The following is a 26,301-nucleotide window of genomic DNA, read 5'->3' as shown; positions in this document are numbered from 1 at the left end:
TCAGCTGGCACGGGGAGGCGGGTCTACATGGTGTCGGAGCCACACGTTAGCCAATAGGAACAGTCCCGAAAGACCAACTGACGAATCGCGTGACAGAATATTTTCCACACTTCCGCTAATTTAGCTAGCTAGCTAGCGAAGCTAAAAGCTGAGATACACCGAGTCGGCGAAACATTATTGTGACTTGTAAACAGCATTAGGCGAGGTAGAGACTTGATTATGTGAGTTAGCGAGACGAAATGTATCTCTGGTAGGTAGAAGAGAGTCCGACAGTCGCTGGTTTGCCAGCTAAATAGCTACCAAGACACCGCGGGAATAGACCGTGTCTGCTAACGCTAACGTCAGTTAACGTTAGATATTTAATATTTCAGCGTCGATTAATACTCTGATTAGTCATGTCGAGGTCACAGCAGACAAGAAGATGTAAGTGTAACTGTTTGTGAAGTTGTAAGGAAGATGACAACTGAGATTAAGTGCGGCTCACTCCCTTCAGCAAGTTCACTGGGTCTATAAGTATTGATTTATACTGTGACAACGCTAGGTGACGTTAGCTAAGTTTGATAGATAGGTGACGTAAGGTAGATAGGCAGGTAGATAGGCAGGTAACTGTCAGGTAAAGTAATGCAGTACTTAGCCATATTCAGTGCTTATGGACAGTACCTTAAATAATGAGAGGATTGTTGCTGAACATACTGTACATACATGCCAGTGGTGATATAGTGCAAGTAGTGCAAATTAAATGCAATGTTTATCTATCGTGCAGTTACTGATCAGATAGTTGAGAGGAGATGTGCGAGTCCAGAGTGAGTGTTTGCATTAGTGTTAACACCGTTAGGCTTCACCTGTCGACCCTCTTGCACTGACACAGAAGAAAGCAGTCCGTTATTTGACTAGGAGATCGTTATGAGATGTTATCTATGGTGCACAACAACCTGTTCTCCAAGGTAGTTTACAGATCAGAGACAGCCTGTCTGATGAGATTGTTTAGTTTGTTTTGTTGACAGAACATTACTAGTTTTGTTTGGATAGCTGCATGAAAGTAATCATTGTGATGGTGGAGATATGTTGCCTCGTGAGTTGTGAGAACAAACCTGAAGTTACTGTACATTTCAGGGCAAAGTCACTCTGATCCAGAGGTTTGAAACTAATCAGTTGTTGCTTGAGTTCAAAGTCAGACTGAAGTCAAAGCAGAATAAGTGTCTCGCAGGAATTTTGTAGCACCTTTCATGCAAGAAGTGCAGCACAAAGTCCTTTACAATAAGGGCAGTATAAGCACTGAGTGCTTCACATGAAAATAGACACAATGGACATAAAACAGACAAGGCAAATCGATATAAAAGGACATTTAAAACAGTTTAAAGCATGGATGAACTGATTCATAAAACCATAGAGTTGTGTGACTATAAATCATGAAATCAAATAAGATTTAAAAGCGTTGCAGCAGCAAGAAGCATAAATAGAAAGTAAAAGCGGAAAAGAAAGAGTTTCAGATGTGTATGAGTGAAGTCAGAGCTAGTTAAAGGCTAAAGTGAACAAATCCGTTTTTAGCTTTTTTTGATAAATATTTAGCGAGCTAGCTTCCCTGATATCTATAAGTAGTGTGTTCCATACCTTCGGGGCGTAATTGACAAAGGCTGCATCCGGGATCTTCTTCCTGCTGTTGCTGGGGAAACTCCAAGTGTAAATATTTTTGATAAAATTTGCCAGTTTCAGCTTCCCAAATTGCTGCTTTTACTTTTTCTTTTATGATGAAAAAAGGAGTATCGTTGAGTTTCGGACTGTTAGACAAAACAAGCAGTCCAATATGCCACATTTGGTTCTGAGATATTGTGATAGACAGAATGATTATCTGAGAAAATAATCTGCAGATTAACTGATAAAATGTTAGATGCAGCTCTGATCTACTGTATAATAAAATGTGTATATGTTTTAAACAAGTGATTAAAACATAAAACGTGCAGTAACAATAGATTAAATTGTAGCTTTAGTCAGACCTACGTCCAAGTGATATGACTTCACTCACCTCCTCTGTTCTCATGCACTGTTTGATTATTGTCTAAATTTCCTCTGTTTTCTTAAGCATTATTTTGTAATATCATTTTTAAAAAAACTCCATTACATTGAAATACAAAGCACGAGTTCAGAGTGGAGAGTCTTCTCTCTTCACTCTTATTTAGAACGGAGACTCTTAGACTATACTTGGATCAAATTGCTCATGGATATTAATAGCCTAAAGACGCACAGCACAATGCAACCTGTCTGTGCTGTTAGCCATAGCCCTGTATTATTGACTGTATTAATTTCTGATTTGTTCTGTTGTTGATTTACAGTCAAAGGACAAGATGATGCGAGGATCCAGAAGAGGCTGTGTGCGACTCAGGGTAAGATTCTCTGGCCTATCTCAAGGCCATCCTCTTCCTGACACAGTTGTCTTTTGATAAACTAAATAAATACCCTGCATGCTTGGCTGAGTTGCTGCCCTCATTTACAAGGTATTTGGAAAGAGTTTCCACAAGTTCACTGTTGTCCTGGGTAGGGATGCGCAATAGTATTGGCACGGCATGGGTATCCATCTAAGTCGGCCAACATGCTTTTTCTTAAGTTGCACAATGATTGAGTATTACACACATTAAAAGGATTGTATTTCATGTCTCCATCTACTGGTGGGTCTTAATGATAAAGCTATGCATGCATAATATGATGTTAATTCCACTACATAAGAGACTTGATGATCACTAAATTTAGGTGGGGAAAAAAGTGGATATATCGATATCAGTTATGGGTCAAATGAGTTGTTATATATCGGCAAAAAATCCAATATTGTGCATCCCTAGTCCTGAGTGCAGTGCAACACATCCCATGTGTGACTTTGTAGTATTGCTGTATGCAGTGTCGTGCAGTTCACATCTGATATATAATAATTGCTTGATTTATTGGCCTTGTTTAACACGTGTCAGTACCTCTTAGCTCCATCACTCGACTTTTTTTGGCTCTCCTAGTAGATGTTTGCCCTCACAATGTGTTTTAAGTATTCAGCTATGTCCACTAGATGGCAGCAACTGCCCTGCTACAATACCTTACTTATCGAGAGAGGAAGAGAAGATTCCTAATGCAGTAGGATTTTTAAGGCACTGAGCCTACATTAGTGCTGAAAGAATGAGCTCTTATTTCTTGAAAATACAGGGCTGGTGTATTTGTCAGTGGGGGTTAGGGCTTTTATTGAAAGAAGCCAACAGAGGTAGGATTACATATATTGGCATATAAAACACTCAGCATGATCTCTCTTTTATTAAGATAGTTACGACTTTAATGAAAGGTGAAGTTAGACCAGGCTTTGCTTCCTCATCCAAATTCTGTAGACCCCAAGTGGCATTTACAAGCCAGAGTCCGTACCTGGCAGCCACATATTGAGCACTCTCATGTTATTTTCCACATGTTTCATTATAAAATCAAGGAGACAAAGTTTCTCTTGAGTTTTCACAGTAGCAGTGGCAAAACCCATATTTAATGCCACCACATTTTTGGGACAAAAACCACTGCTAAGAACCCTGAAAATGTTTCCAGTGAACTGTATGAAGGGAGGAAGTATCTCCTGAAACTACCTGAAAAGAGGATCCAGTGTTATTTATGGGCACATGGTCATAGGTCAGAAATTTCTGTTAGGAGTGGATCAGTGTGACACAGTGCATTGTGATACAGTCATTTGAGGATGTGCATAATAGAGCTGTAAATATCCTGTCAACAGTTAGAGTTGTTATAAAAAAATTCTCTTTCCTAAGACTTCTAATTTGTCACTATACAACTTTGAATCAGGATGTAAGTTGAATTTTTGTTAATACATTCTTAAACTTTTTATGCCTTGAAAGAAAAATAACTTTGCTTCTATCAAACCGAGTCTTGTTTATTGTGCCAAACCCTTAGCTGATGTTAGTTTCGGTTTGTTAAGTATCTTTCCCAAAGGCTTTATCTGTTGTCTCACTAAACCAAGCATGCATAGTCTTGTTTTGAATAACCGTGTAGCCGTGACCTCTAATGTAGTGTTAAACTGGTTGTTGAATTATTTTAGGTGCCACAGGGCAACTGAATTTTTAATTGTGTCATGTTAATCATAGAATATAGAGTGAAACTTTCTCCATGTCCAAAAGAAATAAAAATTTAGCGCTTTAGAAAACAAAGTACAGTCCACTTACAATACTTTTCAATAAATCTGTACCTTTGTGTGTTGGTTTTTGGTGACACTGTGTGTCACAGAATTAAACTCGGAGATACTACTCTACCGTATTACATACTGGTACTGTATAGACATTACAATTAATGAAAACATTATTCCATCAAAGAACGAAATGACAACAGATATAGATTATCACAGCAATTTCAAACTTTGTAAATGATGACTTTACAGATCAGATCATGCAGTATAATGCATCTCCATTATGAGGTACAACAAAGAACTATTTATAGAGAGAAATCTGTTTCTTTATGGAGACTGTGGTATATGTGATAAATTTGAAAATCCAATAGATTTCCTTTTCATTCGACAATGGTGACTGTCCTGTGGAGGACTGTTTGTGTACTCCACATCTTCCACAACCAAAAGACTGTCATTATGTCAACTTAATCAGTTGTGACAACTCCTTATTTTGCATCACTATGGACCACCAAGTAGTCTCTGATAGTAGGGGGACTTTGTTATAAGATTTTTTGGGATGTTCAGAAAAAAAGAAAAAAAACCCAACTGCATTGGGTTACTTCTGAAATCACGTGGTAAATAATTTGTTTAGCTTCAATAATACACACATTGTACATACCAAACCTCTAGTTGGTTTGTCTTCAAAGTTTTTTTTCTTAATAAAATTTACTGACTATGCTCTATGGACTTTGGAATGGTTCACCCCTGAATCAAAAATACTTTTTTTTTTTTACCTGTAGGACTATTTGTCATTCTAGATTGTTTAGCTGTGAGGGGCTGAGTGTTGGAGGTATCAGCCGTAGAGATGTCTGCCTTCTCTCCAAAACTAGATGGCACTCAGCTTGTGGTGCTCGAAGCGCCAAAAAACGGAATTTAAAAAACTCAACAGCAATGTGTCTTTCCAAAGAACATGACGGCAGTTACCCAAGATAATCCACAGACCTTATTGTGAGCTGTTTCATGTAGGAACCTTTTTTTCTACTGAACTACACCCACCAACCCTATCTCCACCCAGAAGGAAGTGTGCATCTACTCATGGACGAGAGGCTCATTCTCAACAGGATGAGATGTAAACGTTAATTGCATCCTCCTCAGCTCAGTTAGCTAGCTCAGTGGTGCTAGATGAGTCAGCAGATGTACGATTCCGTCTGTGTGATGATACAGTTGGTGGGTGTGTAGTCCGGTAGAAAGAAAGTAGTTCCTCCCTGAAACTGCTCACAACAAGGTCTGTGGATTATCTTGAGTAACCGAGTCATGCTTTCTAAAAAGAGACATTGCTGTTAAGGTTTTACTTTTTTTTTGGGCACTTGGCGCACCAGAAATGGAGAGCCATCTAGTTCCATTATATTAGAGAGAAGGCAGACATCTCTATGGCTGATATCGCCAACACTTGGCAGCTCACACCAAAGCAATCTAGACTGAAAAATAGCACTACAGGTAAGAGGAAAAACATGTTTTGTTTTTTTTTTTTGATTTAGGGGTGAACTGTTCCTTTAAGAGCGGCCTTGTTCATGTGTTGCGACTTTATCTACTTAAATAAACAAAGACAATGCTGTAACACAGTGGAATTGACATTATGTCTTTGTAAAGAGTGAGTGTATGAGGTTAGGTGAGGTTGGGGTGTTAATTACTCTGAGAGTCTAAAACTAATTATCAGTTAAAAATTGTTTGTTTCTTAAAGGTGGTGTTTATGGAGCACTATTGTACTGGACTGTAATTTTTTTTTTTTTACAGCTGTTTCTATGTCTTATCCACCCCCTGTAGTAGTTGGTATTTTTATTACTTTCAGGTTTGCTGTGTAAGGAAGCTCTGAGTCACACACCCTGTTTCGGTTGCTAGGAGCTAATGTCCCAGCTAGCCAGCAGGCCGTTTCTCTGCAGTTCTGCTGGCTGCTAGCTGCTGGTCCCCGGTGCCTGTCTCTCTCCACCCTTCTCTGCCTTTCTCCTCCTTCGCTCTCCCAAATCCCACCTCCTCCTCCCCTCCCTTCTTCTCTGCCATGTTCCAAAAGGCTGCACTTGTGTGTGTGTGTGTGTGTGTGTGTGAGAGAGAGAGAGAGGAACACAGAATGATTGTGAGAAAAAGACGATAATGCAAGAAGAGATGGAGCTTTAGAAGGGGAAAGAGTGAGGTACCAAGACAGACCAAGGGTAATATATAATAGAGAGCCCGTCAGGGGCTGCTGGAACATGTGGAGGGCATGAGGATAGAAATGGAAAGTGGAGTATGACGTGTCCCGCTGCCTGACTGCCTGCTTTTTTCCCTCTCGCTCTCCATCTCTGTTTGCCCAGGGAGCTGTGATCGGCATTGATGACGAGGACGACAGCACATTCACCATCACTGTGGACCAGAAGACTTTCCATTTCCAAGGTGAGATGTCTACCTTTTTATTTATGTTGTTCTCTATATGCCCCCTCCTCTCTGCTTGTCATCACCGGCTTTCTTTCTCCGGCTTCTTATATATTTTTTTTTTTGCATCCATCCCTGCTGTTCATTTGCTCCCTCTATCTCACTCTCCCTCTCTCTTGCTCACTCCTCTCTCCCTCCCCGTCTTTTAAAGACTTGGATTGATCGGCTCTAATGCCAGGAAACACATGCACATAGGCATCTACACAATGTCAAAGCGTGCTGCGTGCACTTGAGCTTTTTCTCCCTTCCTGTGGAACGTCCTCAAGCTCTGCGAAGTTGGACTGACTCGTATTTCTGTAGATAAACAAGATTTGTTCCACTGGGAGCTAGGCAGATTCCTCTGGAAAAATACAAGCAAGTAAGACTTCTTTTTTTTTCCCTTGGCCCTCCTGACTGTGGCTGAGGAGGAAGATTGCTGCTTGTGTGTCTCTGCAGTTGAGCCTCTGGGAATAATAAGGGAGTACTGCTGAGCTGGAAGCTGAGCTCAGGTCTCTTCTGGTTGCTGCCGCTGCTCGCCCTTCGCTGCACCGCTGCCGCCGCTCGCTATCTCCCCACCAGTCATTCCATAGGGACAGGATTGGCTCTCAGCTACAGCATCGCCCCCCTCCCGTCCTGCCAACCCTTCCCTCTTTTTTGACAGGGAGCTGTCCAGTCCAGTACACCGCAGACACCCTTTTTTATTCTATCACTCCACCAAGGTCTCTAACTAACCTTCTCCACCTTTCCTTCATCTCTGTCCTTCCATCTGTTCATTTGTATTCAGCCCTCCCCTCCAACCAACACCTAACCCCTCACACTTCACCTCCAGTACCCCACCCCCCTGCCCCTTTCACCTCCTTTTTGAGGGTCACCAGCCACAGTCCATGGGCTCCCCGCCCCTCTCACCTCCTCCATGCCCTCTCCCATGTCTGTGTTCCGAAGCTGTATGCTGTGGTTCTACAAACGGAAGGGTAAGGAGAAAACCGTGCACGTCTCATGGTCCATATGCATGCCAGTCCTGGGCAAAAGGATCGAGAGGAGGCGTTGTTTGTTTGTCTTCTGGGATGTGCAGTCAGGGTGGAGCAGAATGTTCCGGAGAGCTCAGGTGTATTGGTTTGTTATCGAGGTTCAAGGACAGTTCAGAGCGGCATAAAGAAGCCTGTTTAGTGGCTGTTGCCCGTGAGGACTTATTAGGGAGAGAAGAGTGTGTGCAGTGTCCTGTGTCAGTCCAGTGTTTGTACAGACTAGGTGTGTTATGTAGAACAGGATGTTTGTTGTTTCTGGGGTTTGTTCTGCTCATCATTGATTTGGCTGGTTTGGCAAAACAGTGATGTAATACTTGTGTTTTTTCCCCGTCGGTATGGTAATTATCGTATGCACTTTCTCATAGAGACTTGTTTGTCAGTGAATAATAGCTCAGATGTCATTGTCTTAATTTCTTCTGGAACTTTCTGTGCCACAGTTAATCTGAGTCTTTCGCATCAGCTATAATGCTTCATTATCTGAATAATTAGTCTGAGAGACTTCTACATCAGAGAGAGGGCAAACGGCAGCAATGTATGCAAATTACGTTCTAATTTTAAGAGCATTATTCAAAAACCTTCATTAACTGAGTCAAAGAGGGGAATTAATTTGTGGCAGGGTGTATAGCTGGCATGAAAAGGCAGCAGTCAACAAAGATGATACAACATGTGTAGTAAATATGACAATGCAATACTATAAGACATTAGCATATTTGTGAAATCATATTATATTTGAACGTGTCTTTACCAATGAGACAGTTTGTTTGAAAGCAGCATATTCTTTCGCAGGACAATCTGAGTTCTCGCAGCTCATTGTGACCCTTCATGATCGTCTTGTTGTATGAGAGAAAGCATGAAATGTCTCTAAGACACATCTGTTTTCCAGACACCTAGAGGAGCTTAACCCGAATGCCCTGAGGAAGACCCAATGTGGGTTGAAAGCGGTCGGTGTTCTCCTTTGTAACTTTTATATGCCCTAAACTAATAAAGCCATCTTAACTATACATCCTTGGCTCAATGCTAGTGTGCCTCAAGTGACCCCAGCGGCTTTCCTTTTACCTAGACGTGTGCTGTACCATCTCACAAATCACCGCTGGAGAGAAGTAGTGCTAACTGTTTTTATTTTATATCTGTCAAGGTAACAGATTACAATAAAATGAAACAGATGTATTGTATGTAGGATTTCTAGCCAGAGCTAATTAGCGACCTATCTCTGGTTAGGATTTCTGCTTAAAACAGTCATTATAGTCGGTTTTCTTTCTTTTATGTTTTTGCGTCTTATCACTTGTTTAATTTTACCTCAATTCCTGGCTTGCCTTTGTCCAGCACTGTTGTTTGGCTCTAATTATTATATTGACTCTTGGGTATTTTGCTTCTGCTTTGCATTGTTTGTTAAAGCACTTTGTAAACTCTGTTTTCAAAGGTGCTTCCTTATTATTATTTTAACATATCATCATAAGCATGAGTACATTAGCTGAATTGGGCACGTAATCAATAGTGACATTCTCATACATGTGGCACAATTAGAGATGTTTGGATACCATTTTTTCTTTCTCAGTACTAATTCCAATACCTGAACTTGTGTAGCAGCGAGTACAAACTACTGATCTCATACCATTGCATTAAAAAAACAGCTGTGTACTACTAATTCTGTATGGATGTGAAATGATTGCTATCATTATTGTGTGGCATTGCTTTATAAGAGTGGTTCCTATCTAGTCCAACCACAGGGTCCAGATTTCTCCTTAGTCATTAGTTCAAGGCCCACACAGTTTAATATATTAGTATCATACTTGTGTTTGGCAGGTTGTTAAGCTAGCTTGCTGTCTCTGTTAAATAGCTGACCACTATTCACTCACTCTACAGCAGTAAATGGCTCATTAAAATAAAAGCTCTCTGCCAGAAATTCACTGTACTTCAAAATAAAGTGTGTTTTCTACAAACTTGACACGTTCACAAGTCACTTGCGGTCCATTCAAAATGGACCCGTGAGCAACTTTTGGACTGTGACCCACCAGCTGGGAACCACTGCTTTGTAAGATTGATAGTGTTGACTTTGGCAGCACTGGTGCCACCCCTAAAAAGTAAAACCATGCATACTGTACAAGCTGCCTTTATACTGGTGGGACTTGTCAGTGTAATATATTGTCCAATTGCTGACAATTTGTTAATGGGTAAGATTATGCTATTGCGATCAATTATTTTATGCCGCTCGAAAAGAGTAGTTGCCAGTGGCCGCACAGTGCAACTTTCTTTATAGGCTACTGTTTTAGAGCGGTGACAGTAAAAGCATTGGATCAGTACATAGACTTGTGTACTTGCTGCTACCCGATCCAGCATTTTAGGCAGTATCAGAGGTATTTCCGATACTAATAAAGGTATTGAAACGGCTCTAGACACAATCATATAAAAATGGCAAAACCACTTGTGTTGTGAGCATGAGATTCTGGATACATCAGATTAGCTTGGATATCAAGAGATGCACAGGATGTTGGGCAGGAGGAGATTTCTCTGTTGCTGTAAAACAATCCTGGTCTGAGTGTGTTATGTAGTCAGTCTCCCAGGATTCACAGCGGGATCTGATGTGTCCGTCTATATATATATATATATATATATATATGCTTGTGTGCCATTTTGTATTGGCTGCGTGGGTAAGGTATGGACTGTGTCTGTGTGATGTGTAGAGCCTCACTGCTAAGGTTAAGAGAGGTAAAAAAGAAAAAAGAAAGAGCTAGGCTGATATTATTTACAGGAATTTAAATTCCTAGTGGCCAATACATCTGCTGATACACAGCCACAAGTGTGTCTCATGGTATGGTTTAAGAGAAACCCAGGATTGAGCCATGATACTTCCTCTTATGGGACAGTCCAGCTCTCAGGTTTAAGTGTGGTTCTGAGCCGGCCGGCCTCTGTGTTAGCCCCGAGTGCAGCTCTGTGCTGTCTTTCTATTTAGAGAAGCATCCATTATTCATTGGCCCCTCTCCCCCGGCGGTGCATCAGAGTTGCCTGAGAGCCCTTTAGCTTTCCCTTTTCCTCTTTCCCCCTCTCTGCTCTCACACACCTCCTCTTATCTACAGCAGTTATCAATCTCTTGTCTTCCCCTCCCTCTCTGTCAGGCCGCCCTGACGGCCCTGACCATCAGTCCAGAATGAGAGACCTCTCATGCTCTCTCCCTTGTCTCAAGGGACCTGGATATCACCTGCTCTGTATGCTGTTATCTCTTTTTAAGTAAACCACCTTGGTCATCATTTTTTTTACCACTGTGTTCTTTCAGGACTGCATCTGGACTTGTGTATTTAGTCAGAAAGTTGTCCCACTGTGCAGATAACATATGACTCAGTCAGTCCGGAGTGATGTGATGAGTTCATTTCACATTTTTACCACACAATTGAGGCAAAATCATAGATGACATTAACAAAAAAACTGAAAAGATAGCACCAAGACTGTTTCTTCGTTGACCTCTGAAACTGTGCATTCTCTTAGCATCACATTTTGGTAGCTGCCACGTTACTGACAAGTCGCAGTCCTGTGCATCAGACCCTTCGTCCTCCCGCTGGAGCATGTGCTGAAATATTTCATCAGCTTGTCTGAAGATGGCAGGAGGAGAGAGAAGAGGGGAGGGATGAATAATTCACAGAGGCCTTATGAGAAAGGAGGAGCAGCATTATTGGGGAGAGGCTGAGCATTGTAAAGGGAAATCTTTGTTTGGATACCCTGACCACTTAGATGGAAGAAAAATCCTTGGGTTAAGGATGCATCACTGGGGCCGATAGTGTGTTAAATTGTCTGTTTGTCTAAACATGGTATCTCTGTGTGTGTGTGTGTGTGTGTGTGTGTGTGTGTTAATTGTACACATTGAATGTAGATATTAGAGACCTCTGTTTTTGTTTACCCGTCTTTGATGGTATTTTTATGTAGTCTAGGTAGCTGTAACTCCCAGTAACTTCATTTATGTACATTCAATTTCCAATCACAAGCTGAATACAGTCTGGAAGATGTAAGTTAGGAATAGAAGAGTATGCGGAGGCACATATGATGAGTAAAAATTGGAGCAGGAGATGGTCGTCAGGTTTTCAAGCATGTACATGTTAAGCTGGTTTAAGAGATCGATCCTTTTGTTCTGTGACTAATTTGGCAGAAGTATGGCATGACTAACTCTAGGAAAAAATGATCACAGAAGTACTTGCTTTACAATTGGCCAAGTATACGGGACCAGTATAATGTTACTTTTAATGTGGGTATAAGCTAACACCGTCAGTGTGCCCACATAATAGTGTATATGTAATAACAGTGCAGTAAAAGCAGTTGGTAACTTTAAAAAAAAATATATATATATATATATATACATATATATATAAGATTATAATCTGCCTACTTTATTGCCTTGTAGCATTCCTAATGGCCTTACTGCATGTGAACAAAAACTACCAATCAGAGCAGATGAGTCTTTAAAGCAGCAGTCAGTCATGTCAGTCATGCCTTGTGAACTACGGTCAAACTGTCAAACTAGGCAGCACTGATCAAATATGAGTCAAGATTCTGTGAATGCATTGCCTATTTCTTACCTCAGATGTTTCAGAAACATGTTTTAGTGTACTGTTTAGCTGTAAAATGAGAATGTTTGTGACCCGGCTGCCATGTTGGGTACAGTTTAACAGGAGGACTGAGCACCTCACACTCATTTTACAGCTAAAGAGTACACTAAAATATGTTTCTGAAAACATTTAAGGTGAGAAACAGGCAATGTAGCAACAAAGTCTTGATTCTTATTTGACCAGCAGTGCCTAGTTTGAAAATGTGACCGCAGTTCACAAGCATGACTGACATAATTGTCAGTTGATTGTTTTTGGTGCAGCGCGGTCTGATTTTAGACACCAAAAAACGCCATTAGAAACAGTAGGAAGAGAAGAAGGGACATGATTTTCTTTTTCACAGACTATCCGTCTAATGTACTTTTTTCGTAATATATTGACAGTTTCAGCAGATATGACACAGAGTTAATTTCATAAAAGTTACCAGCTGTGGCTTTAAATATGTAAACACACAATGTAAGAAGTGTTGTGCCAGTGTAGGGGTCGATGGAGGTAGAGGTCCTTGGTTCAAGCTCAGCGAAGGACCTTGCATGTTGGCTCCAACTCCCCTGTTTTCCATTCAGCTCCTTACTTTAGTTTACTCTATGCAAAAAAGCTAAAAATGGCAAATACTTGAAACTGTATGAAAATCAAGTAGACAGAATAAAGGGCATGCACATATTACTGTACATGGAAGTTGGTCACTTCCCCTTGATTAGCAAATAGTCTGCATCTGCTGGTGCATTCACAGGAGGAAATGCATTGACAAAACAGCAGTGCTGTGGAGCCACTGACTGCATAAATAGTTTGAGAAACAATTCAGGCTTAACTTTTTACCAACTTCTGATTGCTACAGAGAGGAGGATCGTTATATTTCAGTGAGACACTTGAAATCCTGGTTCCAAAACGTGGATATGTGAGTGTGGTTTTCTTCAGTTTGGTACAGCACAGAGATAATTTTTGATTCTGATGGTGTTCACAGTTTATTGTTTGTGATATTAGTTTGTTTTCCTCTTAGTATCTCAGCTCTTCTTATATCATCACGTTAGCAGGTTTGTGTTACCATTCAGTGGTGGTTCAGTGGTTGTATCATGTGAACAAATTACATCAAGGCATACACTTTTTTGGAAATGTATTGGTCGGGTATCCATGAGGTGACCTCCACTGTCGATATGAATATCCGTGTACTGAACTGCAGCCCGACAGAGCTGCTGCTCTGTATTGGCTGTATGTGGAAACTCAGTGTTTCATTTGGCATCAGTATTTTCTTTTCAGGCACAACAACAACTCGCTGTGTCTGTCTGTATCTGTCATGGGTCTTGATCCAATATCTGCCAGGGTCTGACAGTGATTATTAGGAAGGCATGTGTGTAGGTGGATAGGTTGGAGTTTATTGGTGTGAGTTACAGTATTTCCTGTGTGTGCTTGATCTTCTAATAGCCTTACCGTGCATCTCTGCTTTCTTCTAGCGGGGAAGCATCAGAGCCTACGGTAATAGGGTTTAGTCAGCACACCTTCCTCTGTTGTGACGCTACTTAGCAGCTGGGCTTTGAGGCTGTGTTACACTGTTGCAGTGGTGAAACAGCATTATGACAGTCGAGTGTGTTGTTAATGTCAGCTTTGTGTAGTGAAAGGGAAAACGTGAACTTGGTCACTGTTGGCAGCGGTATCAAGGTATTGTGGTATACTGGGTATTTAGAAATCCTGAATGTATGATTTTCAATACCGTCAAAAATACAGATGCTCCTTTTTCTGATGAACTGATACAGAGATGCTGTATTGAGAGCACTTACTTCCTATCTATTCATTTTTCTGTGAGCCATAAGTACTTAAATCCATCAAGACTTGTTTAAGTAGGCAGCTTCCATATTAGAAACACAGCATTTTAGGCAACACAATACATGTTGTAATGACTTCTATCACCAGTCGCTCAGTTTTTAAGGTGTCCCTTTTTCTTTTTTTACACAAATATCGTCATATGTCATACCCTGGTGAAATGTCAGGAGGGTATGAAGTAACAAGCCTAGTGACTGTTAGACTTTTGCCCCTTTTGCTCCTCTATAAAATTTGATAATTGCTTTAGAAGAGCATGTAACAAGCCATTTACACCCCTTACACTGCGTAGGACCTTAAAGTATTCTCACTGTCAACTCAGAAACCAGGAAAATCTCCTCATTTCTTATCTTCTGATAGGGAAAAAAAGAAAGACACTGGTCACAGATATCTTTAACCCTTATTAAACATTGTCCATTCATTTTGGGTCTGTTGGCACCACCAACTTCTGAGCAACTCTCCCCAGGTAGCAGGCTACCTTCTCTATTACACTGTGGTCAAAGAGTTGTAAGTTGTACCTTAATCTTGTTCTATCTTGTCTATTCGTCTAACTCTGGCTTGTCCCTTTCCCCTTTGTCTGTATCAAGACAGGTAAATGTTTAAAAGAACAGGTAACATGCTGTTGTGTTTTTTTGGTTTTTAATATGTAACTGCAGATTAACAAAGAAGGTTTATGTCAGATGACGGGCACTGTCATGACTTGCAGTATGCCTCATGTGACTGGCCAACTGGCTGTCTGGCAAACACTGGAGATGTGCTGAGTCGACTAACTGCTCATACCTAACTAATCTAAATCACGGCTGGAGATTGGACTTGCAACACAGTTCATACAGTTAGAGTATTTGTTTTTGTTGAATGGTCCTGCTACTACCTCTCCTCTGTCATGAATAGAGCTAAACAACATTAGCCGCAGTAATCTGTTCCTCTGGAGAGTCTGTTTGGCTGAGGGGGAAAGTGAGAGGCCAGTGAGGCGCTGTCTGAGTGGATTGGCCTGAGCCTTGGCTGCCTTTTAATGTCTTTAAAAGCTTTTCTGCTGTAGCAAAGCTCAGCCTCTGTGCTAGCACAGGCATTCATCTGCCGAGCTGTCTTGTTTCCAGCTCAATGAAATATGACTTTTACATAGGATATAGTTTGCCAGCTAATTCAGTGGCATATATCTAATTAAGTCTTTCTTTCACAGCTTTTAGAGATGTAGTTTGACTGTGGTGGCTGCCATCCACATGCACAAAGCAGGAGTAAACCTGCTGAAAATCTTTAATAACTTGAAATACAATCTGTAAATACATAGGTTACTGTTACTGTTTGTAAACACGATCACCGGTGAAAATAAAAGTAAGAGCCAACCCCAGATTTACTCTCACTATGTTGGTGTTTTTCGGTGCTGTGTCTCATGGATGCCCGCTGTTTACGGTCTGGCACCTGATCACTACCGGCCTCACCTGAGCGCAGTGGGGATACACGCCCATAAACATCCCAAACAGAAAATACAGGCAGATGGTGGAATCTCTGCAGAAAAATACACCACCACAAACTTCTAGTGGGTCTTAAGTGATGAATCTGTATGAGTCTATGCATTTTTTTTTTAGTAAAATCCTTCCTAGTACATCTTTATATCCTAGCTGTCTGTTTGTAGAGGACAAGATATTGTATCTCTGTATGCCACTGGCACCAAAAACTGTGCATGTGCCTTCTGCAGTCAGTGTGTGTATGTGTGTTTGCACGTGGTGTCCTGTAATGGGTCACTGTTTAATGTCACTGGTGGACTGTTTGTTCTTTGTCTTTGCTCTGAGGGTGCTGCCTCACCCAGCTCCATTTCACTCTCCGAACCCAAAGGCTCCGTGTTAAAAAAAAAAAAAAATAGGCAAGAATCCATACTGCCTCACCGCTCGGAGCGAGCTTTATCTCTTCATCTTTACCATGATCATAGGAATATTGACATTTTACTATGTCAGTACTCCTAATATAAGTGCTCAGTCAAGATTTTGAGTGTTAGTGTATTTGATCTGATACTGGTACTGATATTTGAAATTTAGTCTGGCTCACAGGATGCAGACTGAGGGTATAAGACGGAATTTATAGGCTCTGGGTTGACATGGAGCCTACGCTGTAACCTACGCAGACCTCCTGTCTATTTCTGTGGGCTGAAACCAATTCCCTCAGTGGAAACAAAGCTTTTATTTGCATTTCACAGATAAGAAACAATAAATTGTGAAGACAATAAAGCCTCCACAAAAATAGCAATTTAAGTCTTGTGTATAATTTATCCTTCAGGGATTTATACTCAGGGATTTATCCCTGCTTCATATGGGCAGAGGAAATCTCTGCTTGTCGTTAGGCTAATTTATACAATATAAAATGTCATAGGCTTGTGCTAATAACATTAGCATGTTGTATTTGTTTGTAGAACATGTGTAGTATAAGACAGTTGTTTTGTCAGTGAACCTTGTGAGTTGTAATGGAGCCAAATTATGTAACCTTTGTTAAACATTGCTGTTGTCCTTCGTTTTATGAGAAGAGGAAAAGATTGCCGGCCACTTGGCTAATGTATACAATGTAAAATGCCATAGGTTTGTGCTAAAAACATTAGCATATTGTATTTGTGGGGAAATTTGTGTCCAGATAAACACAAGTGTCTGTGAATGCTGTGAGTTACAGTGAAGCAGATTTGTCTACTTATGTTTGAAATTGTCTCTATTAAGCCATGTTTAATGTGTGTTGTGGGTGTGTTTTGAATCAGCTAAACTTTACAGCACTTAAAAGAAACCCTGCTAGTATTTTGAAGGTGTATAATTGCAAATTCCTCATAGTTACATGAAACTAATCTCAGATAGCCAGATCTATCTACACCCTTTGTTTTAGCGCCTCTGAGCTAGCAACATCCACGCTAAAACATCTTTGAACGTATTATGTGGCATTTTCTTTTGCAGGGATTTAGCCACTATAATGCCTAGGCTCGCCTTTCCACCAAACCAAGTTCATCCCGACACTGTTTTGCAAGGGAAGCAATCCTGCATCCTGGGCTTAGCCCCACCCAAAGCCCAAGGCAATTGTTATTGGTTTAAAGAAATACATACAACCCAGAGATTTTTTTCCCTTAGTGTGGAATTATGATGGGACCTTTTTTCCAGCACTGGCACATTACAAGATAGGTCTGGCTACACGATACCACTTTAAATCATACAGTATTACTATATTCATGCACAGCCCTTTCTAGCTTCACTTCGAGATTCTCTTTTTTAAGTGTTTACTGAGATATGTCATATGAAAGCGAACTTTCCTTAGATTTGTTTAGTATAGTAGCACAGCTAGACAGCTGTTACATTTTAAGCTGCTGTTTAGGTACAGGCAGTGCCAGAAATAATCAGAGGCAAAGGGCAAAAATCTTCCTAAATTCAAGGTATTTGATTTGCCCCAAGGGGGTAAAAAATGTGTTTCTACCCTGTGTACAGAACTAACTAGTCTTTTTGATGACTAATTTAAAGGAACAGTTTGACATTTTGAACAACACTATTTGCTTTCTTGCTGAAAGTTAGATACCCCCCATATAACAAGGAAAATATCTTCCTGGAAATCTGAAAACTGTTTCTCGACAAATGGTCTCCAACCCAGCAGAAGTGAATTGACTCCTAGCTTATGGTCTTGACGTTAGGTACGGTAACTAGGGCCTATCCATGGTACATCACATCCTCATTTTTGTGACATTTTGGTTGCCAAGGTGTGTGTTGTTGTTTTTTGTTTTTTCTCCTCAACTTTATTTATTTTTTGTATTGTTTATTACTTTCTTGTTCTCTGTATTTGTCTCAACTGGACATTACTTTATCTTGCCTTTGTGTGACATTTAAGTTGCTGCCTTTGCAATGCACATATTATCTGTCCTTAAAAAACTCAATAAATTGACTTGGAAGAAAAGATACCTCCCTTATGTCCTTAAATATCAAGCTAGTCAGAAAATTATCAGCTTAGTTTATCATAAAGACTAAAAACAGGGGTAAACAGTTAGCCTGGCTCTGTCCAGGACTATGTGCTGGACTATTTCTTGGTCGAGTACAGTCACTTAAAATGCTGGTCTGTTCCTTTTAAGGACATTTATGGCCGTCTGCCATATGAAATCTCTGGACATGTTTCTGTATTTGATTTTCAGACAGAAATCCCATCAAAATCTGTTTCTTTTTATTGCCCTCTCTGTTTATTTTGATATGTTTTTTACTTCAGCTGTAAATCACATTGTTTGCCTCTCTAATATAAAAAGTATATGGTTATTACTGTCTTATTTGTGAAACTACATATACATATGATTATAGACTCTTCAGCCCTGAACATTAAGGTATTTTAGATAAACACAGCGTCCATCACTGTGTCACCAGTACTCATGTCATTTCAGTGTTGTGTCTCAGTGTCATTAATGTGTAACATGAGTGTAATGGTTACTGACGGTGTCTGTATGGAAAACGTGGCTCACTGGGTGTGTCTGTATGCTTCTGCCCTCAGCCCGAGATGCAGACGAGCGGGAGAAGTGGATCCACGCCTTAGAGGGAACGATCCTCCGTCACACCCTCCAACTCCGAGTATGTAACCATGCACTTTTTTTGTATATGTGTGTGTGAGTTTCTGTGTGTCTGCGTGTCTGATCCATCCACTACAGTTCCGAGACAACTGTGTTGTGTGTTGTTTTGCCTGTTCATACCAAATCCTGTGTCAGAATTTAAGTTTTTATTTTACATGACATATTTGCCTAATCATGCTAATCTTTACCCGAAGAGAGTGCAGCTATAGATGTAGTGAAAAAGCTACAGGTGAGCATAAAATGAAGCTAAATGTGTTACCTTGATATCAAAGCTTTCAATGTGGGATTTTTATTGCACCTCAGATAGCATGCATTTGCATACTCTGTAAATCATGTACTGTGCTACACTACAACACCCATATGACGACCTTGAAAGGGACTTTGCATTTTAGGTTTTGTTATCAGCACTTTTTCTTGCTCGTACCTGATTTCATTGCTCAACAGATCAGTTGAGAGTCAGGGATGAGTCTTGTCAGTATAAATGGAAAATAATAGTGGCATTCATGTCAGCATAGAAGGACAATGTTTGGCAATATGTGGCTGCTTTGCACAGTATCATGACCAGGCAGAGTTTTAAGGAAAGACTGTTGCATCACTGCTGGTGGCATGTTTTGTCTGGTTATTTTTTTTTGTTTGTTTATTTTAAGTGTTGAGACATAGCGTGTCTTATCTAGTTCTTTTTCCTGTTCTTCTTGCCCTCTAGTTGTTTCTTTGGCCAACCTTATTTCCTCCTCTCCTTCCTTTAGCCAAACCTTCCCCGTTGTTCCCCTCCCACCGTCATGTACGTGCGGCTCTTTCCATCCATCTCCTCCTTTTTCCCCTCATGACCAACCTTTTCATTTGCTCCCCCTCCCTCCTTCCTTTTTTTTTCCTGCCTTCCCTCCCTCCGTGGCAAATCCTTCTGATGTGCTACGTGTGCCTGCTTGCTCAGTGCACACACACACATACACACACTAATGCAGTGATGGTGAGCTGCTGTCATAGCGTCATGTGACGCAGCAGTGACCAATCTGGGTCCTGCTTGCTGCCAAACATCTGCCTCTGCTGCCTCAGCCAATCAGAGTGGCTGTTAGTGCCTGTCCCTGTCAGCACTTGCTGCTGCTGCTGCTTTGTGTGTTTTCTCTTCTGCCTGCGTGAGAGGAAGTGTGCCTTTCCTGCCAGGGGAGGGTCCTGGATTAACTCAGCTCTGTCTGCCCTCATACCAAACGCTCAGCTGATAACTGCTGCCGAAGGATATACTGTAGCCAGACTGACTGCACTGCTAACTGCTGCTGTGGTTTATATTGGCAGACTGCAGTGGAGAGCAAGAGGAGGAGATTGTTTTCAGTTTCTGTGTGGAGGAGGGAGGAGGGAGGAGGGAGAAAGAAAGAACGCTAACTTCACCAGAGCTGGTGGTTTTGCTGCTGTAGGGAGAGGAAAAACAGAATAACGGAGGCAGAGAAAGAGAAAACGATCTTGTGTCAGGCTTAATGGCCTGATGGGGGAGATGTCCAAGGTTTAACGCAGCATGTCCATTGGAGCGAGGCACCCAGTAAGTAAAACACACACACACACACACACACACACACACACACACACACACACACAAAAACACAAACGCCACTGCACCAGAGCAAGGAGAACTTTAACGGCTGCAGTGCGCTGCCGGGACAGCAGCATTTTAAAGTGGGTCACACTGCGTGGAAAGACAAACAGAAACAGAAAGGAGGGGAGGGTGTGAGGGTGTTGTTTGTAGAGTCTGGGGTAGTAGGGTGGGTTTGTGTGTGTGTGTGTTTATGTGTGAGACTTTGCGGGCTGCTCTAAAATATTCCCACTATGTCACAGTCACACAGACAGGATGCACGGCGTGTGTGCGTTAGGAATGAGTGGGAGTGGAGGTGCAGACGTCTGGGAAGATTTCGGGAACAGTGGAGAAGTGAGCACTGTGACGTGGTTGTCCGGTGGCTGTTGATAAACCGACCACCTGCCTCTGACTGTCCGCTTCCATACTCTGTTAAAAAAAAAAAGGAACACTTCCCCTCCATCGTTTGTGTTGACAGAACATGAGATATTAACTAGGTAATGATAGGGGCTCTGTCTTATTTTTTGTTTGTTTTCACCATGTATGGTTTATTTCCCTGATCCTATTGAGTTTCTTTTTACAAGGATTTAGGCCTATAATGCAAACATGACCAGTTGTAGTGTATGGTACAACACCTGTACACTTAAATGCTGTCTAATGTAGAAGCCCTGTGGTGAATTGTACCTTTCAGATACATGTAAGGTTTATATTGAACTCTATTTACATTGAATTGTGGTTGTATGCTATTGTTTTAAGTCGGACAATTTGTCGACTAGTTGATTGCTACCATTGCTAGCTGGCACCAAAAATAGTATACAGTCAAACTTAGTTACACTTATGATTTATTGTGTTTGTTGATGTGCACATTTAAATGACATATTGACATAATTTGCACTGAAATGTCATATATTCCTAGTCAAGAGTTGGTTTATAAAAAAACAAGTATCTGTTAGCTGCTAATGCTAACAGCAGCAGATTAAAAGAAATGAGGGAAAGACGAAAAAACACATTGGTCGCTTCACCCTGTCCCACAAGAAGTGAAGTGGTAAGTAGGACAAAGACGAAATCTCGTAAAACCAGTGCGGTTTGGCAGTAATTTGATTTATTTAGTGGCTTTTAAAATACGATTTGGTGATTAAAAAATGTGATTAAAGATTTGTAATGGCTCTTATGACACACACAGTCATTTTCTGGACAATGTTTAACCTTACATATTATATTTAGCTTAATTATGTCTGTCTTCTAAATGTTTTTTTACTTTCAGACTAGTCGGCTAGTCTAAATCAAACTTCTGTTTAAATGTCTGGGAAACTAGTCGTTAGGAAAATCCCTAGTTGTAATGTGTTTGTTATTTTGTAAATACTATAATGTCAGAGTGGATGGAGTTAATCCTCACTGTAAATAGAGGAGGGATGCCAAAATGAATGGCAACACTTCACATTACTAGATTACAGGATTCGCAAAGGTAGTCCACTCCCTGTATTTACACAAGAACCTGTACAGGTTTTGACATTGCTCTGAATTCTGTGTAGTTTTGTCAGCAGCTTGGGGTAGAAATGATGATGATGTAATGCCTTCCCATATAGGTGGCAGCTGTTTTCCTGATAAACTGGAGTGATTTTTCCAGTGTAGTGTAAGCAAGCAGACAGAGGAGGGGTTGCTCGCACTGGAATGCCAATCCATGCACCTGTGTCCACACACTGATGCAGTATATAGACATTCACATCTGCAGCAGAGTTGTTTTGGTTTGCATTTTTGCTCAGGCCCTCATGTGGCCAGCTATATTCTGCAGTCACACTGACACTGAAGCAACCTTTGATCCTTTGAGGAAGTGAGGCTTGTTGACTGCAGACTTCATGACTGCAGAGTTAACATTTCGTTCTCTTTAAAGTATGTCTTTACCGTTAAAACTGCAGCGGCTCTCAGGCTGCTAAAAGCATTTTGCTGTTGATGGCTTTTCTTCACTTTCCTGTGAGGTCGTCTGTAACACGCAGAAAAGCCGCCACGCACACAGGACACACCAGGACTCTGCAACTCGGCGAGTCCAAAGCAGCGGTAGCGCCCAGCATGGTTTGATACGAGCTTGATTTACTAACATGACTTCTGTCTGACTCTAACAGTCATCATCAGCTTTACTATTACTTGCTCTGCTTTTTCATGCAAGAGGTGTTGTTCTGTGTGGAGTAACTGCTGACACACTGTGTTAGTTATCTTACTGACTCGTCTGGTGTGGCATAGAGGTGTTATTGTGTTGGCATTGCTGCAGAGTGTCCTTGCAGTTGACAGAATCCAGCAGTTTGTTTTTTTTTTTTTGAAGGACATCTCGTCTGTGCGTACATTTATCTGCTCATTTTCCTGTCTCTGGTTTTGTGGCACAGCCAGCTGGATTGTTCTTGGTTGGTTGAGCTCAGACAGATAGAGACAGATGCCTGGTCACGTCTGTCCTGCCAATAGTCTAGTAATTACCTTTTAATGGATATTATGTAATGAAATTGTCTGTGCCTATGTCTCTGTATGTGTGTGTGTGTGGAGACTGTGTTTCTGATTCTGATGTGCCTATTAAGGCAGGCTAATTAACAAACAATGAATTTGAGTGCACTTCAACCCATTTACACACATGCTTCTGTGTCGGTAACTAAATTCCCTCCAGCCACGAGTTCCTTGATTCAGTTTTGTTGAAGCCTGAAATTCGCTGGCGTCCAGTCAGTCAGGCAGGCAGACAGACCTGCTGGCCTTTTATGCTGGCTAGCCTTTAAACAATAGTATTCATATCTCCCCCAGTACAGTACGCTGCTGGAAGATTCTCCTGAACTGTTGATGTTTCTGTCCACCATTTTGTGCAACAGCTTACAAAGCCTACCTGGCCAGGAGGTGACACAGACAAGCTTTTTTTTTATGAATGGATAAAAAGTAAATCTGTTGCTTATATTATTGGTAGTGTGGCTGTGTATTTTACTTTGAATATGCAAATACCAGCATGGCGTTTGACACAGATTTGGTTTGTGGCTGCACTGTAATGCTTCACTGTGCTTGTCTCCATCCTCAGGAGGCCGAGACAGGATTTGTTCCTAGTGTTCAAGACTTTGATAAGAAGCTAGCTGAAGCTGATGCCTACCTGCAGATTCTGATTGACCAGTTAAAGGTAGGACTCCACAGAGCAACACCAAACTGACATCATCATTTCATCTTTCATGTAGGTTTGAGAAATGTAGGATATCTGACACTCACTTTGGCATATATTGTTGGACATTAATAGGTAATATAGTCTATTTAGAAGAGTTTCCACATAGATCAAATAATGTATTGCCAGTGTTGAGTGTAACAACACACACAGTAACAATTATCTGCATAATGGGCAGATAGCAAAAAAATAAATAAACATGCAGACAGAAGTGATGAGGTCCAGTGTGCCCGTGCAGAGGCTCTTTATCCTGGGCAGTCCTGTGCTGACTCTGAGAAGGATCAGTTTGTCTGATAAACAGTTTAAGGATCTCCTACTCACGAGGTGTAACTACTGTTTTCACAATAAACACGACCAGTTTACTATAAAGCTATGGTTTGGTGAGTGTGTGACTCAAGTGTGTTTGTTTAAATGTGTTGGCCTGCTAAATATAGTTCATATCCCAAGCAACATGTTATTTCCTTTTAAGCCTGTCATCATTTAATGGTGTTAGGAAGGCCAGTCTTTTATATTATTTCATGGGTGCCTATTATTTTGAGGCAGTTAATATTTGTGCTATGCAGTATAAGAAGGTAAACCTCATTTATGTATTGATATAGTTTTATTTTGAGGCAGTTGTTGTCAACTTCAGTGCCTTTTTGATTCTCCTTGTCCTTGTTGTGTGCCCATATGTGAGCATATGTAAGCTAATCAATGTATTGGTGTTAACTTGCAAACCTGTGACTGCGCCTCAGTCAATGTTATGGAGTAAACGCACAAGTAATGTAATGGTTAGTATAACAAGCTATTTTCTACAGGGAGTAATTAAGTAAAGTATTGCATAACTGTCTTCAAAAGTAACACTGTTTATTCCATATTGCAACCCAAAATTGACCCTATATCTGTAAATACATCATATACATAAACGGCATGACTTGCATTTGAATCTGCGTCATTACCCTCCTTTTATTTTGCATTTCCTTGCTGACCTCACTCTTCTTTACCAAAGCAGAAGTTATAGTAAGATTTGTGGTAGCATGGTGATAAAGCAGAGAATCATGTTTTTAAAGAAGCGGTAGCATCTTCTCACAGGCAGAAAATCTTAATGAAAACACTACGCGTAAGAGAAGAGCTTGCTACTCGTCACCACAATATCTCAAGCCACAACACCCTTACAGTCACCTTCTTATAATCACATTACTCATTTGACTGTGTACCCATCAGAGCTCATGTTCCATCTCCCGTTTAGCCCTTTTCATCTCTTGTTCTCTGTCAACCTCACACAGCTGTTTGATGAGAAGATCAAGGACTGCAAAGAGGATGAATCACGCAGAGTAAGTACCAGCAGTGCTAGTCTGTCCTCATGTCTCTGCTCTCTGGTCCGTTGTTCTCGCTGTCATTAGTGCCGAGGCTAACAGCAGGAGATGCAGGCTCACGTATAGCACCGGGGAATGAAAAATGATGGCTGTCAGTGTGAAGCAGACATTTGATATGTGTCGCTTATCAGGTTTAAACTGTCAGAATATATTGCAGTGGTTTAAAAATGACTATACATTACAACCTGTTTCTCATCATTTGTATTAAGAAAGTAATTAAATTGTGGCTTTTTATTTGAAAGGCTAGCAAAACAGATTAAAACAGTTGAAACTGAGGCTTATCTTCATTACTGATTAATCCTTTTCTTCTGCTTAATGTCCCAAAATTGTGAAAATGCCCATTATAATTCCCCATAACCCAAATATGATGGCTTGGTTTTGTCTCATCAACTGTCTCAAACCCAAAGATATTTGATTTACAATAACATAAAGCATAAAAGCAGAAAATCCTCACATTTGAGATGCAAGAACCAGAACAGGTTGACAATTTTTACTTAAAAAATGACTTAAGTAACCTGTCGATAATATGAATAGTTGCTGATTACTTGTCTTTTGATTAACTAATATTTGATTTGTTTTGATGCATTTCCAATGTGGGAAACACAACATAAAATGAACGGTAATCCTAAAGCATATTCTCAGTATACAACTTCTCATAAACAACATAAATAAGTAGTGGTATACACTTTCATTGTCATGGCCCTTCTCCATAACTCAAAGATTTACTCAAAATTTAACATGTAAACAGCTCACAATTTTTGTTTCTTAGTTATTACGATCACTGTTATCATATTTTTGAGTTGCAGCTGTAACAGACTGGCACAGTTAGCTCTTCAGCTAAATATGGAACATTGAGGGTTTGCATGGTAGCTGATGAACAAGAGACCATGCTTGTGTATTAAAGTTAAAACATATGCCATTGAGGGACAGTTATCTATTAGAGGTGTTGGAGGAAGCAGTTCAGTTTCAGAGCATATGTGTTTTTTTCCCAGCAGCTGTGTGATTCACTTCCTCCCTTAGATTAACGCTTGGTCACTTTGACTTGTCTGTCACTGAGACTCCACCAGTCTCTGAAGTATGGCAAACGGTCTTGTAGATTTCCAAAGAACCAAAAAGTTGCTGTTGTAAGTTAGACTCGTGACCTCAGTGTTGTGCTTTGTTTGCTGTCAAACTGGTTGCATCAGCTTCTGTTTTTTAACATTGCACAAGTTTTTTTTTTAAATGACTGGTTTTACAGACGGTTGTCTTTTCTTTTTGCAGAAAATCGAAAATTTGAAGGAGACTACTTGTGTAAGTCAGGACTTAAGACACTTTCCTTCCTGCCGTTGAGTTTACAAGCTAGTTCCTAGTTACTGAATTCCTTTTCTGTTTTTTTTCTTTCAGAGCATGGTAGAGTCCATCAAGCACTGTATTGTACTGCTGCAAATCGCCAAGGTAAACACAATTCGTCTCTCCATAGTTTGGCCTGCTACTTCACCAGTCATTGTCCTTGTGAGACTGCATCAGTGTGCACTGTGTGTTACCTTACATGTGTCTCTGGGGTAGTTCCCTGCTATCTGGGTCGGTGGTTGATGAGGGTGTAGCCCAGTACTCGTTTCATCACATGTTCCATTCAGCCCTCTGAAAGGAAGTAGAGCACT

General features: G+C 40.8%; 1 protein-coding gene across 7 annotated transcripts in view; it reads left to right on the top strand.

The window, feature by feature from the left end:
• The window catches only part of osbpl9 (oxysterol binding protein-like 9), a 44,651-nt gene that overhangs the window by 238 nt on the left and 18,112 nt on the right, over positions 1 to 26,301 (top strand). For 4 of the 7 annotated variants that reach the window (XM_078168760.1, XM_033621383.2, XM_033621384.2 and 1 more), the window contains exons 2-8: positions 2,331 to 2,381; positions 6,478 to 6,556; positions 18,489 to 18,565; positions 23,172 to 23,267; positions 24,572 to 24,619; positions 25,922 to 25,951; positions 26,045 to 26,095. In XM_078168760.1, coding sequence (XP_078024886.1) covers positions 2,331 to 2,381; positions 6,478 to 6,556; positions 18,489 to 18,565; positions 23,172 to 23,267; positions 24,572 to 24,619; positions 25,922 to 25,951; positions 26,045 to 26,095 — 432 coding nt within the window. Of the gene's footprint in view, positions 1 to 2,330; positions 2,382 to 6,477; positions 6,557 to 18,488; positions 18,566 to 19,681; positions 20,096 to 21,940; positions 22,196 to 23,171; positions 23,268 to 24,571; positions 24,620 to 25,921; positions 25,952 to 26,044; positions 26,096 to 26,301 lie in introns of those variants that run through there. The other 3 variants (XM_033621386.2, XM_078168761.1, XM_033621385.2) reach the window with 3 other exon arrangements.

This window comes from Epinephelus lanceolatus, chromosome 6 (assembly GCF_041903045.1).
Source record: "Epinephelus lanceolatus isolate andai-2023 chromosome 6, ASM4190304v1, whole genome shotgun sequence".
Taxonomy (NCBI): domain Eukaryota; kingdom Metazoa; phylum Chordata; class Actinopteri; order Perciformes; family Serranidae; genus Epinephelus; species Epinephelus lanceolatus.
Note: the sequence above shows the minus strand (reverse complement) of the source record. Positions and strands in the feature narration are given on the sequence as shown.